The sequence below is a fragment of the Urocampus carinirostris genome, chromosome 16 (genome assembly GCF_059441175.1).
Source record: "Urocampus carinirostris isolate Australia breed hairy pipefish chromosome 16, RoL_Ucar_1.0, whole genome shotgun sequence".
NCBI lineage: Eukaryota > Metazoa > Chordata > Actinopteri > Syngnathiformes > Syngnathidae > Urocampus > Urocampus carinirostris.
The window spans coordinates 28,646,661-28,665,486 of NC_142364.1; the positions used below are offsets into that span (position 1 = coordinate 28,646,661).

Consider the following 18,826-nt stretch of genomic DNA (forward strand, 5'->3'; position numbering starts at 1 on the left):
GTCTTGTGGTCAGATGAGACAAAAATAGAACTTCTTTGTCATAATTCCACTAAGCGTGTTTGGAGGAAGAAGAATGAAGGGTTTTATCCGAAGAACACCATCCCTACAGTAAATCATGGGGGTGATAGCATCATGCTTTGGGGATGTTTTTCTATACATGGGACAGGACGAGTGCACTGCATTAAGGAGGATGACTGGGGCCGTGTATTATGAGATTTTGGGGAACAACCTCCTTCCCTCAGTCAGAGCTTTAAAGATGGGTCGTTGCCGGGTCTTCCAACACAACAACGACCCGAAGCAAGCAGCCAGGAAAACCAAGCAGTAGCTCTGTAAGAAGCATATAAAGGTTCTAGCATAGCCCAGCCAGTCTCTAGACCTGAATCCAGTCAAAAACTTTGGAGGGAGCCCAAACTCAGCAACAGCCCAGAAGCCTGACTGATCTAGAAAAGATCTGTGTGGAGGAGTGGACCAAGATCCCTCCTGCAGTGTGCGCAAACTTAGTGAAAAACTACAGGAAATGTTTGACCTCCGTAAGAGCAAACACAGCCTACTGTACCAAATTTTAACATTCATTTTCTCAAGTGTTCAAATACTCATTTGCAGCTACATCATACAAATGAATCGTTAAAAAAATCATGCATTGTAAATTCTGGATTTTTCTTTATGATTTATTCCTTTCGCAGTGGACATGCACGTACGATGAAAATTTCCGACCTCAATGATTTTGAAGTGGGAGAAAAAGCAAAATACCAGGGTGTTAAAAAACGTATTTTCCTCACTGTATATCCATCCATTATCCGAACCGCTTATCCTCAGTAGGGTCGCGGGGGTGCTGGAGCCCATCCCAGCCATCTCCGGGCAGAGGGCAGGGGACATCCTGAACTGGTTGCCAGTCAGTCGCAGGGCACAGAGGGACCGACAATACACCCGCTCATTCACACCTAGGGACAATTTGGACTGGCCAATTAACCTGACATGCATGTTTTTTTGGAACGGAGTGCCTGGAGGAAACCCACGCAAGCACGGGAAGAACCCATGACCTCAGAACTGTGCCGCACACGCGCTAACCACGGCGCTGCCGTACTGCCCCTTCACTGTATATCGATTTAAATAATGAGGCAAAATACATTTATTATTATTTAAACATGCAATTTTTAAAACACATATAGGCTGAGAAATTTGCATAACAAATGGGAACATCCCAGAGAAAATAACCAATTCATGTGAGGCTTGTTTAGCAACCAAGCCAGCGTTAGCGCCAAGTAGCATTCATTTGTATAACCCTTAACCAGAGGGTCTCAGAGGGCTTAAAAGGCCAGTTAAATCATCCCCTGATCTTAAAACTACATGAGGGCAAGGAAAAACCCCTTCATGAAGACAATCAAGAAACCTTGAAAAGGGGTTACATATGAGGTAAGCCTCCTACCAGGAAGACCTGGCTGCAATGGATCTGTCATGGACACCAATAGAGAAATAAAATGTAACCTCAACAAGAGGCATAAGTAATAATAATAATAATAATAATAACAAGTAATTACTGAAATTGGGTGAAAAGTCCAAGACACAGATGACAAAGATTCCCATCCCAATCAGTTAGTCGATGATAGCATGCTAAAATTATTCGCCATAAGTCGACAGTTTTATTGGCTCCAACAAAGAAAAAAAAAATCCAGGATTGAGAAATTGAGCACGCGCACAATGCTCACAAGGTGTCAGATCAGTCGAATGAGTATACAGTAATCCAAGGCCTGTATCACAGTTTACTTATAGTGGTTTCACTACTTCACAGATTTACTTCGAGCATTGTGTTCTGCATTCTGATTGGCACAACTTGTTACCTGTGTCTGCCTGTGCGTCAATAACATTGTGGTCTGAGTTGTACACATAGGTAAAAGAGCTTGATAGACATTACTTACGTGCAAATCTTTTTTTTATTTTTTATTTTAAGTTTCTCTAAAATCCATCATATCAACAAAACGCTCTGGACCGACAAATGCACAGGAGGCCCTGGCCAAAAGGAAACAGAAGATGCTTTCAATTGTTAAGAATGTTAGACTTCACAGACTAAACTTGCTCGGGAATCGCATGCGGATCTTTGGCGCTTCCTGGTGACTCCTTGGCGCTTGTTCTAATTGTTTGATAATGGAAAAATATAAACCGGAGTTTCTACAGAAGGACAACATGACACAAACGTTCTTAACATTTTTCAGTGGATATAGATTAGTATGGAGTAGTATGTGTTGCGTACAGGGCTTATATAAGGCTTTTTAATTGTTTCTGGCTCCACATATTTGTTTTGTTTTTGTTGTTGTTGGTCCAACAGGACCCTTTCAACATATTGGGGTGCCAGCCTCTGACTAAGGGAAGGTAAAAGCAGTTTTCCATAACTTCCACATAATGGCATCAAAAAGTAGTAAAAACGCAGTGTCATGAAAATCATTTCTGCCCTTAAGTGCAAGATCAGCAAATCCATCATCTGCACCGCTTATCCTCAGTAGGGTCACGGGGGAGCTGGAGCTCATCCCAGCCATCTTCCGGCAGTGGGCAGGGGACGCCCTGAACTGGTTGCCAGCCAGTCGCAGGGCACACAGGGACAGACAATTTGCTCACTCATTCACACCTAGGGACAATTTTGACCATCCAATTAACCTAACATGCATGTTTTTGGAATGTGGGAGGAAACCGGAGTTCCCGGAGGAAACCCACGCAAGCACGGGGAGAACATGCAAACTCCCCACAGGAAGATTGGTAGCTGGATTTGAACCCATGACCTCAGAACTGTGCCGCACACGCGCTAAACACCGCTCCGCCGTGCTAAGATCAGCAAATCATTTTTATCATTTTAATTTGACAGTACAGACGTTATTTTTAAAAGAAAATGATAATTTCAATACTTTTTTTGTAAAACAAATGCTTGAGCCTGATCATTTCAATTAATAAATACATAAATAAAGGTTTCTTCACGAGTTCTGACTATCACAAATACCGAACGATTACTGTGGATCCATGAGCAATCCAAAAATGAACGGAAAAACACTAACACTTTCAATCAGACTATTTGCAATCAGACTGAGACTCCAATAGGATTTGTGTGTATGTTTAAATGACTCTATAGGCAATGTTCTGAACTTAACCAGTCTATTACCTGCATGTGAACATACTCTCTAATGTCAGGTTGGCCGTCAGTGGCAAATTTTACTCCTCCGCTTAAGTCTTACATTCAAACAAGGATGCAATTTGCAAGCCATCCGAGAAGCTGCACCCATTTACATGCAAATACAGGACCAACAAAACAGGCAGCACAGCAGTTCCTCAGTCCAATCACCTACAATGTAAACCCCTGCCAGCCAGAGACATCCATTGTTTTCATCTCACGGACGAATGACTGTGCTCTTTTGTCCTTTAGACTGAGAAAACGTGAATTTCAGACCTGATCCAAACTTGCGCCTGGTTTCACTTCTCATTAATTCAAACTTTAGAAGAAAAAAAAACATGTTTCCTTTCATAGGAAAAGTAGCCTTGGAGCTCAAACGTGAGGAGGATCGTAAATCCAACATGGCTTAATGTTGCTTTCTGCACTGGGATGTAAACTAGGAGTGCAGGAGCTTCTCTGACTTCTCGAATTTGAGACGTTACTGTAGAGACCTTCCCGTGAGTCCCTTTTTTACCTCGATCATGGCTCAGTGCTCATCTCATCCTGCTGTGCTGGTTGTTCTGCTGATGCTCAGCCTGGCCGCCATCCTGCTCCTCACGGTGCCTAGCAAAGAAGTTCTCAGAGTACCTGGTTTTATGGTAAGGTCAGTCCGTGGGTTATTATTTGATCTGTGATAGTGTCAAGTTGGGCAACATGTGCAGACTATGTTAGGGATCAAGAGTGTATTTGGGTATTTCATGTTATAGGAGTCACTAGCGATACTATTATAGGTTTGAAATGTCGTATATGTGTTTTCTTATTGTACTTTATGGGGTGCAAAGAAAAAAAAATGGGATGGAGGTAGGCACTTACAATCTTAGGTTGCAGCCTAGTCCCTTTGTGCAAATGTTTAACGATTATCTTATTGTATTGTACAGTTGTTTTGTCTGTTGTTTTTCTTTCTTTTGTTTATTAATTAATGACTGATGTTGTTTTTTTTGTGCTGTGCCTGATAAAAAGCAAAGAGGGGAGACACTCCCTGGATATAATTGACACTACACACTGTTTTTTTTGTTCCAAACATTGTATTTTTTGTAGCACTCTCAATCTGTAAAAAAATCTCAAATTGTTTATTTTCAGTTTTTCATGTATGAAAAATTAGACTTTTTTTTAGTTGATTAACTTTTTGTTCAATAATTGTATTTCATGGATACATAATGTGACTAAAGCTTTGATTTTGAGGAAAAAAATGAATTTGTGCAGTAGCCTATCGTACAATAAATGACTGATAATATTCTAGCTTCTGTAGCACAGCAAGCGCCAATAACGGCTAGCACGGAAGTAGCGAGTATAAGCAAAAGCAACACAAGATATTTTAACATATGCAGCACTTGAACTATGTACAACGATCATGCTTGTCACAAATGATAATCAACCACATCGGTGATGCTAGCACTGTTAGTATTAGCAGCATGTGTTTCCTCAGCTTTTGGTGAAAGGCTTTAATCACACAGTACAAAAGGTGTTAATGGAGTTCACGTAAATTTGGTTAATACGTTCAACTGACACTAATAGTTTTTATGGCTTCTAGACCAGGAATTTCTCAGTATTTTGTAAGAAATGTATTGATATTGACATATGTATCCTTATCTTGGAAAGCAGTTATTCAGTGTACAGAAATAAACTGATCAGTGATGTGCGATGATGTCTGGTGAGACAGTCAGATTTTTTATTAATCATTTAACTGGCAGAGCAAGATAGCAACGCTAAAACTGAAGCATCAAAAAAAATGTTTATTTGTCTGACCTTAACTTATAAATTAAGTCTATGGGCTACTCATTTTGAATACAAAAAAATCAATAGATAGGTAATACTCTATCATTAAAAAAAAAAAAAGAGAAAAAGTACATTGGATGGCTAACCTTGCTGTTAGCTTGCGAGTACTATCACAAATGTTATTGTTTGGGGCTAAGATGTGAGCCAAAACCCAATCCTTAGTCCCATTATCACCTTTGGCATGAGGCAAGAGAATCCCTTGCCTCACTCTGCATCTGCTGATCCTCAACACGGTAACACGTTTTATCCTAATTGTATAATAATGAAAATGATATAATGTAAACAATCAGCAATTATGGAAAAGAAAATCAAATAATTGTGAAGTTGAATGAGAAATAACTCATAACTAATTTAATCTGTAGTTGTTAACTTTATTTTGTTTTTTCATGACACCTGCCTCCCCTGACTGCACCTCACTGAAACGGAGTAGTACCCAACTTATTTCAACTTGAGTTTTTAGTGCCTGTGCACAAGGGTGGCTCAAAACAGGGTTTTTCATTATATCGTTACTTGATAGGTCCACACTATGCCAGAAAAGATCAAGGACTAAGGTCAGACATGTATTAGTCAATCTTCAGATGGAGGTGTTGCAGCTTAAACTTGACAAGATGTTGCAGACATCAAGCTGTCTGTGACAACTAATATGGAAATTGACGAAAATCCTTTCAGACATGTATTAAGTTGTGGAAGTAATATGACAAGGAAAATGCATTGGCGTCCGGGTTTGAGGAGTCACTCCCACGGGAATAGCTTGTTAAGGTTGAAATCTAAAAAGTCACTTTGTGTCCCTCATCCCGCAGTATGGAATTGTTCTGGATGCTGGATCCTCACACACATCGTTATTTGTATACAAGTGGCCCGCAGACAAACAAAATGGCACCGGTGTGGTCACTCAACACAGCGAATGCCATGCAAAAGGTTGGTTCAAAAATATTTTCTCCAATCGGTTTGCATGGGAACAGTACCTAATAAACATGTGCGTACCTCTTCCAGGGGGCGGGATCTCAAGCTATGTGGGCCAACAGGGTGCAGCAGGGCAGAGCTTGGAGGAGTGTCTGGACCAGGCAGCAAATGATGTACCTGTGCACAGACACGAAGTCACGCCTGTTTACTTGGGCGCCACAGCTGGCATGAGGCTTCTGCAGTGAGTCCCTGCTTTTGATGGTCTGGGCTATTACAATGTTTTATTTAGAACAAGGGTGCTTACACGTTTTCAGCATGTGAGTTACTTAAAAATGAGCAAGCCAAAATGTTTTACCCAACAAAAAACAAAACATCTACCGTATTTTCCACAGTACAAGGTGCCCCCCTAATAATATACTTTTCTCATATATTTTTCATACATTGGGCGCACCAGACTATAAGGCAAATGACATATAAAGTTCAGTGAGAGCTATCATGGTGTATAACCATTTAGCTCTTTATACATTCACAGCAATAACCGATCAATCAATAAATTGCAAGACATTATACAGGATTCAAACCCATGTAGTGGCTGGGAAAGCACCAACACTTTACTGCTATGCCACCAGTTATACAGAAGACATACGCTTTTCCCCTCAGTGGATGATTAGTAAAGAAAATTCCTAAAATCTGAGAGTGTGTGTCTCGATTAAAGTATGTTGAACTCTCAAAGACGCTGAAAATAATTCACTTAATGTTGTTTTGTAGCCAATCCTTTATTTTAAATTATTTATTTATTAAAAAGGTTTTTCATCTATTTTCTTGATTGAATTATCAATAAAAAAATAAATAAATAACCCGCCAATCGGTCTATTGTTTCTCCAAATAATCTATTGATCACCCAAAATTTCTACATATTATAATCATGGATGACAAGAGATCCTTACTAAACGAAACACATGTATTCACAAACAATGAGGAACAAAGATTTTGATGTCTGGGATTAATTGTGTTAAGTGGTTTATATTAACGGCGGCATGGCGGTGGTTAGTGCGTGCGTGGCACAGTCCAGAGGTCATGGGTTCAAACCCAGCTACCAGTATTCCTGTGCGGAGTTTGCATGTTATCCCTGTGCTTGCGTGGGTTTCCTCCGGGGACTCCGGCTTCCCCCCACATTCAAAAAACATGCTTGTCAGGTTAATTGGCCTATTCAAATTGACCCTAGGTGTGAATGAGCGAGTGAGTTGTCTGTCTCTGTGTGCCCTGTGACTGACTGGCAATCAGTTCAGGGTGTCCCCTGCCCACTGCCCGGAGATAGCTGGGATGGGCTCCAGCACCCCCCGCGACCCTACTGAGGATAAGCGGTGCAGATAATGGATGGATGGATGGATGGATGGATGGATGGATGGATGGATGGATGGGTGGGTTTATATTAACAGTAGTGTGAGTGCAGTTTTACACTTTAACCAACTCACCATGCTCCACAAACTCAACCCTGCTCTCCAGTAGCCGGATAGAGTAGAGTATTTTCGTTGCATATATTTAATAAAATCATAACTTTTGATAGAATCACCAAGAGGCTCGCTTGATTTTGCATACACTGACAAATATGGTAGCCAAATTAATCATCCGACGGGCTAGATCTGGCCTGTGGTCTGTATGTTTGACATGTAAGCATTAGACTGTATCTCATTACTGTATTACGCTATTTTCACAGTTTAGAAACACTGTTTTGCATAGTGTATTCTGATAGTTGAAACAGTCTTAACGTCTTTGTCTGCGTATCACTAATGTTGCGGTTTAATACGTACATTCAAGAGCTTGTATGGAATTCTGTTTTCTCCATTCTCTCACATTTGTAGGTAAATAAGTGGAGATACTGGATAGATGATTATTTGTACACTCTCTTATTAAACCAAACATTAACTAAGATACAAGATTTGAGGGTAAAAATGTCCTAATTTTATGTAATTAAATACTGACTATATTTTTCAATTCACAACTTAATTAATCTAGTAAAGTAAATCAAATTCAATAAGTGTTAACGCAACTAAACTCAATGTTTTGCACTGCAGTACTGTTGTACTGCTGACATACTGCAGTTGACCGCTAGATAGCAAATATTCCAACAAATACAAAGTACTGAACTACTATACTACTTATGCTACTTTTTTTTAAAGAAAAGGCCCGCAGGCAATATCTGGCCAGTGAAGGTTATTTTTGGCCTTTGAAATTATTTTCATCCATCATTGTATCATACACCAGGACTTGTATTTGTTTTCAAGGTAAGAAACTTATCCTTGAAGAAAATGTTGTGTTTTCAGTTTATTTAATTGTATTTCAATTAAATTTTAAAGATTTTTTAGCTTAATAAATGAGAGAAAATTATCATTATTGTTTTTTTTTTTGCTAAAACATAGGCTAATTATGGGTCCTGCATAATATTGGCTTCTCTGATTTTATATTCATACTATTGGGATTTTTTTTTATATAAAGGAAGTTTGTCTTTTGTACCTAGTGAAAATTAAAGATTACTGACGGAGCCATTAGAATAGATTTCCTTATTTATCTGATCATAATGAAATTTTGAATATTTGTCTAGCCTTCGGCTTGTAGCTTAATTTTTTATCTAGCCCTTCCATCCATTTGTCTTTGACAGGTTAGGAGTCAGGGGTGATTTCTGTGATCGCCCACTTGATCACGATCATAGCAATGAGTATCCCTAATAAAGAACATGAGTATTTAAAGAATCATCAAAACTATGTTTCCATGTTTTTTCTTCTACCATTATAGCATTTCCAGTCCAGAGCATTCAGCTCAAATCCTGGAAGAAGTTGGCCGTAAAATCCAGTCATACCCTTTCAGCTACCAGGGGGCCACAATACTGTCTGGTCAAGAGGAGGGAGCATACGGTTGGGTGACTGTTAATTATCTCTTGGAGAATTTTATCAAAGTAAGAGTCATATTATTACTAATTTTACGAACCTTTCATAATGCACCATTGATATTAGTTCTGTATTTATATCAGTGTTTATGTTTTGGTTGTGCTGTGGCCAGCGTAAGCCAGTCTACTTGAAAATTGAAATGCATATGTATCCGTTATAAGCAGTAAATGTGTTGAATTGTTGACGTTGGACTCATCTGACGTGAGGAAGACCCTGAGAAGGGTCAACACAAGGAAGGCTCCAGGCCCGGACAACATTCCGGGGCGGGTACTTAGGGAGTGCGCCGATCAGCTGGCTTGTGTACTAACAGACATTTTCAACACCTCGCTAGACCAAGCCAAAGTACCATCATGCTTCAAATTTGCCAACATCATCCCAGTGCCAAAGAAACCCCAGATCTTATCACTCAACGATTACCGGCCCGTTGCACTGACTCCTATCATAATGAAGTGCTTTGAGAGACTGGTTAAAGAACACATCACCTCCAGTCTCCCCTCCTCATTCGACCCCTTTCAGTTTGCCTACAGGACAAACCGCTCCACCAGGGATGCCATCTCCTCTGCGCTTCACCTGAGCCTGACACAACTAGAGGAGAAGAACACCCATGTGCGGATGCTGTTCCTGGACTTCAGTTCAGCATTCAACACCATCATCCCACAACATCTGGTAGACAAAATGAGACTCCTGGGTTTCAACACCCCCCTGCGGAACTGGCTGCTGGACTTCCTCTGTGACAGACCCCAATCAGTGCGGATAGGTCAGAACAGTTCAGATGTCATCTACCTCAGCACGGGCTCCCCCCAAGGCTGCGTCCTAAGCCCCTTGCTGTTCACCTTGATGACACACGACTGCGTCCCTAGGTCCGCCACAAACCACATCGTGAAGTATGCTGACGACACAACAGTGGTGGGCCTCATCAGGGATGACAACGACCTGGCCTACAGAGAGGAGGTGGAGCAGTTGGTGGGCTGGTGCAGGGACAACAGCCTGGTCCTGAATGTCGACAAAACTAAAGAGATCATTGTCGACTTTAGGAAAAACCAGCCCAACCATGCCCCACTTTGCATCAACAACAAGGCTGTGGAGGTTGTCAGCAGTATCAAGTTCCTAGGGGTGCACATTACAAACAAACTCACCTGGTCCGTGAACACTGCATCACTGGTTAAGAGGGCACAGCAGCGCCTGTACTTCCTGCGGAGGATGAGGAGAGCCCACCTGCCCCCACCCTCCCTCATTACATTCTACAGGGGCACCATAGAGAGTATCCTGACCAGCTGTATCTCTGTGTGGTGTGGAGGCTGCAGCGCTACCGACTGGGGTAGTGTGAGGAGGGTAACGAGGACAGCAGAGAAAATAATCGGGACTACACTTCCCTCCATTCAGGACATTGGCCAGAAGCACTGCCTATCCCATGCTAAAAACATTACCGGGGACCCCTCTCACCCCCATCATGGACTGTTCACTCTGCTAGCCTCTGGGAAGAGGTACTGCAGTGTGCGGTGCAGGACCACCAGGCTCCGCAATAGTCTAGTCCCCCTGGCCATTAGACTGTTAAATGGTCAATCTAACATATAGTTAACTTAAATCTAAACGGCTGCTAATCTGACTTTTTGCACTACTGGCAGTTTTTTTTTAATAGCTTGCCACTCCTTGCATATTGCTCTCTGCACTCTTGTAATTACAGCGTTATTGTTACAGTGTTAATGTTACTGTGTACCTGACTTGTTAACCTGACTGCCCATTTTGCACATCTGGTTAGCTACTCTTCTTGCACTATCGGCACTATGGTAAAATACTACACGTAGCCAAAATACAATACAACATTATTTATATCTGTACATTCAAGGAAACTGAGGGGGTCAGATGCATCGACATTTCGTTCTGTATACACGTGTACTAGAATGACAATAAAGTAGATCTGAATCTGAATCTGAATCTGAACGTTCCTAGCCTTTAATGGCAGTTAATGAGTTGAATAACACTCATAGCTTCACAGCAGCAGAAATCCAAAAAAACAGCCATGGCAATTGTTAAGTCCAGTTTTTTGCACAAATTACCACAAATAATAAATTAAAAAACATTGGGGAGTTCAAATGAAGTGGGACACCTTATGGCGTGGGGGGCCATAATATTAAATTTGATTGGATTGAGTTCATTCTGAAAGCTGTTAAATGTAAAGTGATTTTTTTGTGGCACTTGACAGGTAGTATTTTGGACATTTTGAAAATTTGATTTAACAGTGGATGAAAAATAATAACCTATAATTCAAATCCATGCTACAAAAACAGGATATGTACCATATGTTTGACCAAACTTCAATCATTTTAAAAGGGCAGCATGGTACTATTATCAATCGTAGCACTTTTTAAACACCAGAAGATGTCTGCTGTTTAGTGTTTTTGTGTGTCTTTCAATTTTATGTATGATTGGGGTATTTTACCCAAAAATAAAATTTGGGGGGTTTTAGCAAAAATCAATTTAGGATTTATTTTGTACCCGACCTTCTTTCCTTATTTTTTTTTTTTTTTCGGGGGGGGGGGGGGGGGGGGGGGGGGTTGTTGCTCTGCTAATTTGATTTATTTATTTATTTTTACTGTTTTTCCCTTTTAGTATGGCTTTGTAGGGCAGTGGCTCAGCTCCGGCAGGCCCACGGTGGGTGCCCTCGATTTTGGCGGTGCATCCACCCAGATAGCATTTGTGACTCGGGCCAAAATGGAGGACGAAAAGGACATGATGAAGCTACGTCTGTATGGTCAAGAGTACTCTCTGTACACACACAGCTTCCTCTGCTACGGGCAAGATCAGGTGCTCAAGAGGCTGCTGGCCCACATTGTCAAGGTGCTTAACTTACCATAAATTCCGGACTATAGAGCACACCTGACCCAAGGCCTCATGTGCAAATTTAAGGTTGAAACTCGACTTTGCTTTTTCTACAAGCCACAACAGATTCATTCTCTCCATATCTTACATTTTCTTTAAATCATAGGGGAAATGTCGAGTACAGTAAGTAACACATTGTGCCATGATTACAACACTCGTTTGCGGACAGTGTCCTTAACTGTCAATCTTGATCGACTAATGCAACAGTCAAAAGTAATTAGATATGTATTAGCGTATATGCAGGAGTGCAACAATAGTATTTTCGGAATTAAACTCAATGTACTGTACTGACTGAAATTCAGAAGCCTGTACAATGACAACAGCCAGTACATATATTGAGCCATGCGACTGATCTTAAGCTCTCACATCCCTTGTGCACATTACAAAGTGATAAAGAGGAAACCAAGTATTGCTACTCCTTCATAAAAAAAATAATTGTCCTTAGTTACTAACTAAGGAGGGATACACAATAATTATCGGACTGACAGTTATCAGACTGACAAAAGCCTAATATGACGTCACAGTTTTCAGCCCAATAGGGACAATATACCCGGTAATTAGTCACCCGCTGCAACTCTAAAATATTCAATCATCTGACACTAATTGTTAAATAGATTCCAAGCGTTTATGCATAATGATATATATATTTTTATGAAGTAGTAGCTCTACTTCGTCTCCTCTCTATCACTCTGTCAAGGGATTGGAGAGTTTAAGATCAGTCCCATGGCTCAGCACGTCACAGGCTGTTGTCATTGTATGGGCTTCTGAATATTAGTCAATATAGTAACTGTTAGGAATTAAATACATTAAAAATATATCGTTTACCAAATTGTTCGAATTAGTTATCTGACTCCATTAACCAAACATAACCTTCATTCACCTAACAATGCATGCTTGTTTCTTTTTGGGAAAAGAGACCTGCATTTCCACACGGGGGAAGATTTATTTTCTCAAATTATTTAACTAAGTGACCTCCATCAAATTAGCCGAATTATTGTTGCTCGAGTCTTCGTCGAGCCTCTTTTTCTCGATTGTCCCTCGCGATCTTCTCTGATCTTCTTAAGTTCTTCCTCTGCCCACGCCTTTCTCCCAAGCTTGCATGTCGGCTTCTCCCATGGGCGTGTCAGGAAAAAAAAAACACGTGGGCGCCACGGCTCCTCGATGTCTGAAGAAACTCAAAACAACACCAAGCGTTTATCAAAACAATGCCTGACGTCCTTCGTCAGCGCCCTGTTATCAAAATTCCCCAGCCAAAACACTCAGACCTGAAGCCCACTCAGTGAAAATCTTTATTGCACTCGATAAATGTAACTTGTATTATAAAATCCTTTATAGTAAAATGTATAAAATCCTTCATAATGTACATTGAGTTTAGTTTTATGATTGTTTTTGTCACATTCCTGCATATGTTAATGCCAAATAAAATTATATTCACTGCTGCGCTTTTGGATTAAAATTGACAGCTGCAGTATTCAAATGAGTGTCTTAATCACTGCACCATTGTGTTACTATCCTCTGCTAGACATTTCCCTGCTGTTTTTTTTCATTGTAAGAAATAGATGTGAATAAGTTCTTTTTAATGGCTTTTTAAGCCTGTAGCTTAAAATCTTGAAAAGTTGAGTTTCTCACTTAAATGTGCATATCCGGCTTTTAATCAGGTGCGCTGTCAAACCAGGACAGGAGGAGGACCCTGATGCGTAACGCTTTCATACAAGCTTTAGTTATTCGGCGATCGCTGGGCGGAAGAAGTAAGACAGAAGTCCGGCTTGGAAAAACAGAAACCAGAGACCGACACGAGCAGATACCGGACAGACGGGTCGATACAGGACAGGATGGGACAGATGGGATCGATACCAGACACTGGAGACTGGAGTCAGATATCAAACAGGACGAGATAGACAGGATTGATACCGGACAGGATTCACAAGCAAGATACCTTGACAGTGTCAAAACACACGTCTTGCGGGTGCAGAGGTTTGTTGACGAACTGACAAGGGGTGAGTGAGAGCACTGAGCTTAAATAGGAGGGAAGCCAATCAGGAAACGAGCCGCAGCTGGCGCCAAACGGGCGGGGCCAAGTGAAGGCAATGTGCAACCGTGACATGTGCTCTGTAGTCTGGAATTTACTGTATATTTTCTCCATCAGCAAAATATTACATGTTAATTTAAAAACAGTTTTAAAGTCTACAACAGTGTAACCTATTCTGCTCTGTTTTCCAGTCTCAGGGCTACGCTGTATCAGTCTCTCACCCATGTCATCCTGCAGACTCATCTGTAAAAGTCAATTTGGGCAGCATATTTAACTCTCCATGTACAGCCAAGTACAAACCGGGCACTTACAGTGCCCACGACTCATTGCTAATAAACGGCAGCGGACACTATGAGCAATGCGTGGGTAACGTGTCCGAGATCTTCTCCTTCGACAGATGCCCCTTCTCTCACTGCTCCTTCGATAAAGTATTTCAGCCTAACGTAACCGGCAGTTTTATGGTAAGAATGTAGAGCATCGGAGTGCAAATCCCATTGAAATCCAACGATTTTCAAGCAACTCTCTTATTTGTCTAATCCAACAGGCTTTTTCTGCATTTTTCTACATTCACGCTTTCCTCCAGCGCATCACTGGAATCACAGTGGGCACTTCAGCACAAATGGAGAAAGCTGCTGAAAAATTGTGCAAGATGACTTTTGCTGAGGTATTGTTGATACGCTAATATTTTATAATGCTTAATAAAATAAATAAAATAGATTGTCCTGTTCATGTGGGGGGGAAAATTATCTCCAATATTCCTTTTTTTTAAAAAATGAAAAAAAAATCTATTATTCTCCTTCCCACAAAAATAAATTGATAAAAAAACAAGTGGAGTTTCAAAGTGACCATAAAGCACCAATTTACTTTTCATTTTTTGCCCAGCCTTTTTGAGGTTTTTGAGTATCCATAGCAGCAAGATTTCTTATAAATGCAAATGCATTATTTTATGATAGTTCATGTAATTTTGCTAATTATTTATATCAATACTGTTTTTATTTTGAATGAATTGAATAAAGCTATGAAACTAAAACAGAATGTACTTAAAGTGAACAGAATTCAAAAATAAATGAATAACTTCTTAATTTCCAGAGAATGTATTGTAAGAATTGTCAACCCATAAATAAAATGTGGCAATTTTATTTCGGCATACATTTACACACTGTCCCTTTAAAGAATGACAGGGACAACTAGAATCAGTTAATAATATCCCCTTTTTGTTACGCCGGTGGGCCGTCAAACTGTTGAGAAACAAAGACGTGTCTTCACTATGTCACCAGTCACTGAAATATGTCATGCCCCATATCATTTGAGACCTAAACTCTTGAAATTCAAGACATGATGACCATTTCAAAATATACTTATTACAGAAATATCATGATTAGTCTAAAACAAGACACCCGAAAACTATAAAGTTGGTATAGCTTACCAATAAAACATGCTCTGAGAGTCAGAGACACGATTCTCAGAAAACATTCTTGGTACATTCCTGACAGTCCAGTGAATCCAACTGTGTAAAATATTTACTCCAAAGAACACAATAATGCCGACAGTTTAAAAAAAAATGTTTGCCTTAAAGCGGTTCAGCATTGGTTGACGATTCTTGTTGTGATCTGTTCATTTCTCCCCACAATTCCTTTTTAAAAGTGAACAAACTCCTAAGATGATTTCCAATATGGCTGTTAGCCCCTGACCCTTCGATTTACACCACTCTCGACCATTTCCAAGATTTCTATCGCAGACCTTAGCCTGCGATAGCCGATGAAGGGCTGTATTGAAAAATCATCCATGACCTACTTTGGTTTCAAAAATCTTCAGCCAATAGTGACCAGTTCTTATGATGATTGACACATTGGTTAGCCAATGAAATTCCCCAAATAAATATATGCATATATACAATGTATATTCAAATCAGAGGCTAAAACAATGCAACTTGGGATTCATTTTTACGTGTGATTGTCACACGTAATTGTGCGCAATCTGTGATTACCTTTCTGTGTCCCCACGGATAACCACCTTATCGTGGTGGGGCACTTTGCGCGTCTCCATGACCCCTAGAGCTATGTCGGCGGGAGTCTCGTACTCCTGGTAGGGTTACCCAAGCCGAACAGGTCGAAGGGTAGAGTCCAGACTAAGAGTGATCCCAAAAGCTGGCGGTTTCCTACAGACCTGGATCCCGTTAGCCCCCTGCAGTTGTAGAAAGATGCCGGTCGTCTAGGGTCTCCCTTGCCACTGGAACCATCTTCTTTACAATCAAGATAGTGGCGTTGGGGAAAGTGCACCCCTTACGCCACTTTAAAAACCGTCATTGCGCAGGTATCCTCTTTTACCTGAGTCTCGACCACAATCCAGGATCGGACTGTTCAAACATCAGGTGACTCACAAATAAAAGAAGATGGTCATCATCGAATCGATGGACAACCCCAACGAACGAACGATTACCTTTCTGGAATGATGAAAAGTCGAACAATTACAACTCTTTCACAATGTCTAAGAATTGGCCAAAGCAAAATACATTGCTTCAAAAGTTTTAGGGTTGTAATCTGGTAGTCTCCAAATGGCCACTTTTGGAAATGCCTTGACATACCTTTAGAAAAATGTGTAAAATACAACGTTTAGTTTTTTACATTGAGATCAAATATGACCTGGAACCACATAAGGCTTCGTGCTATTGTTCCAGCTGTTTATGGCTAAGATGCCCGTACTATACTCTTTTGCAGGCATGTAATTCAGGCGGGAAAAAATATTCAGGAAAGAATAAAAACCTATTTCTGTGTCTTTCAACTAATGTTACTCAATGTTAGTAGCACTGGGAGTAATTCAGTTTAGGACAAAGCCTCAGAGTGTTACCTTTCAAAAGAGACCAAACATCTCCATTATCTCAAAATGGTTCAAGAAGAGCATTCAATTTACATTGGGTATGTCTTGGATTGGGATTTTTTACAGGATTATTTATAGGTTAAACCCTGGGTTTAAAACCCTACTATGTGATAATGTGTTTATTCCTTGTGCTAATATATGTATATGTAGAGGTATGAGTTTCTTAAAACATTTGTGTTTCTCATTGTGTTTGTATTTTAAAGCTTCTTTCTTATTGTTGCTGTTTTTGTTGTTTTTTCAATTTGTTTTAGATGCTTGCACTTGCTCCCGATCAAGCATCCCGCCTGAGAGATTACTGCGCTTCCTCTGTCTTTGTAAAAATTCTTCTACTCAAAGGATACAGCTTTGATGAAAAGTCATTCTCTCGCATTGCATTCAAGAAGAAGGTATAAGTCCTTGAGTCTTTTTTCAGGCATACACAAAGAAAATGTAATTCTAATTGCTTTTTTGTTTTGATCCTCTAGGCTGGTGATGCCTCAGTCGGTTGGGCACTGGGCTATATGTTGAGCCTGAGTAATTTGCTACCCTCAGAAAATGTTCAAACATGGAAGGCGTTAGTGCCTGGAGTATGGGAAAGCCTTGTAGTTCTTTTTCTGCTGCTCTTGGTCGGCATCCTGCTTTTCAGTGCATGTTGGGTCTCTGAATGGAACAAGAGAAGGCAAAATGACAGAGCTATATAGATCTGCTACAGGACATTGTGCAGTCAGAAAGCAACTAGACTGTTGTAAAGTTTGTACTGCTTCAGCTCTGTAAATATTATTGATATGATAATTATTGTAATGCTTGGAAAAATGTGTAATCTTAGGATTTTATAAGGACTTTAAACTTGCTTGCAAAGGGAGATATACAGTACGGTCTCATTATGCAGAAGGCTGTACTATGACTTCACAAGTACTGTACACTTTTGGTTTCCGATGGACCACACACCAGTTAAATGTGTATTTATTCACATCAGGGAGTAAATAAACAATAGCATTGTATATTTTGTACACTACCGGTCAATGTTGAGTTTTTCATGAAAAAGTCAAACTTTTATGTATCTAATGAGTTGTCTAATGTCTCTGTTATTTTGCCCATATCAATCTCATCCTTCCTGTTAGCCAGTCTCAGATATGGCTTTTACTTTGCCACTACGCTTTGAAGAACTGGATCTTGGTGTCGCCTCTTCAAAATGAGTAATGCACATCTTTGTAGGAGCTTTTCAGTTTCTTAGCAATTGTTTGCATGGAATAGCCTTCATTTTTCAGAACAAAAATAGACTGTTGAGTTTCAAATGTAACTTCTCCTTTTCAGATTCAGATTCAGATTTACTTTATTGTCATTCGTGTACACGTGTATACAGAACGAAATGTCGATACATCTGACCCGCACAGTTTCTTTGAACGTCAGCCGGGATACATAAGATTAACCATGTCTTCGTCAGAATTTTAGCGCAACAGTTCATATATATGTGTATATATATATATATATATATATATATATATATATGAAATGGTCCAGTTTATTGTTTATTTCTGGGCATTCTTAAAGTTTATTCACACCCAAAAATGTGATGCTCTTTGTTTCTCAGATACTTAACTAGCACAAAGAAAGGTCTGTTCTATAGCTTCTCTAACAATGCTAACTGTTTTAAGTTGTACGAACATCATTGCATAAAGGTGTTCTCATCATCCCATAGCTTTCTAACGCAATTAGCAAGCACAATTACAACACTGGAGTGCTGGTTGCTGGAAATTAGCCTCTGTACGCCTATGTTAAAAACAGACATTTGCAAAAATAAGGGAATTCTCTAAGGGACCCCAAACTTTTGAATGGTAGTGTATATACTATTTTATAATATTGTAAATATTACTCTAAGACCAGGCTGGTTAAGTGATAATGTAACTTATTTCAATTGTATATTATTGTTGTTGTCGTTGTTTTGCAGGATGTGAATTACTGAGACAATACAATTGCTATTCCCGATGTATGTTTATAAAAAACAAACCAGGTAAACATAGGAGTACAAACCAGGTTATTCTTGTACTGTGGGCTTCATTTAAAGGATACCAATGTGTTAAATTTCTAGACTTTGAATATTTATTGATTAATTTTTTTCATATGTCACTTTGTTTTTCATTCATTGGAATAGAAGTAAAGAATTAAGTTTTATAAATAATCAGTAAACTGACCGTGGGTTTTAAATATTAACAGTCAAATACTGTCGGGGCAATATCTACGTTT

General features: G+C 39.9%; 1 protein-coding gene across 1 annotated transcript; it reads left to right on the top strand.

The window, feature by feature from the left end:
- Window positions 1-3,423: 3,423 nt before the first annotated feature.
- LOC148350982 (ectonucleoside triphosphate diphosphohydrolase 2-like) lies at window positions 3,424-17,605 on the top strand. Its single transcript, XM_088356130.1, has 9 exons — window positions 3,424-3,792; window positions 5,770-5,887; window positions 5,963-6,113; window positions 8,666-8,825; window positions 11,428-11,655; window positions 13,918-14,187; window positions 14,271-14,390; window positions 16,855-16,989; window positions 17,068-17,605. Exons 1-9 carry the CDS (start codon window positions 3,676-3,678, stop codon window positions 17,281-17,283), a joined length of 1,515 nt encoding a protein of 504 aa, XP_088212256.1. The 5' UTR covers window positions 3,424-3,675; the 3' UTR covers window positions 17,284-17,605.
- Window positions 17,606-18,826: the final 1,221 nt, after the last annotated feature.

Excerpts from the sequence above, each read along its gene's own strand:
- LOC148350982 (XM_088356130.1), top strand. The coding sequence starts at position 3,676 with ATGGCTCAGTGCTCATCTCATCCTGCTGTGCTGGTTGTTCTGCTGATG. Across the intron at positions 3,793-5,769 it reads TCAGAGTACCTGGTTTTATG|TATGGAATTGTTCTGGATGC; the intron begins GTAAGGTCAGTC and ends CTCATCCCGCAG. Across the intron at positions 5,888-5,962 it reads CAGCGAATGCCATGCAAAAG|GGGGCGGGATCTCAAGCTAT; the intron begins GTTGGTTCAAAA and ends TACCTCTTCCAG.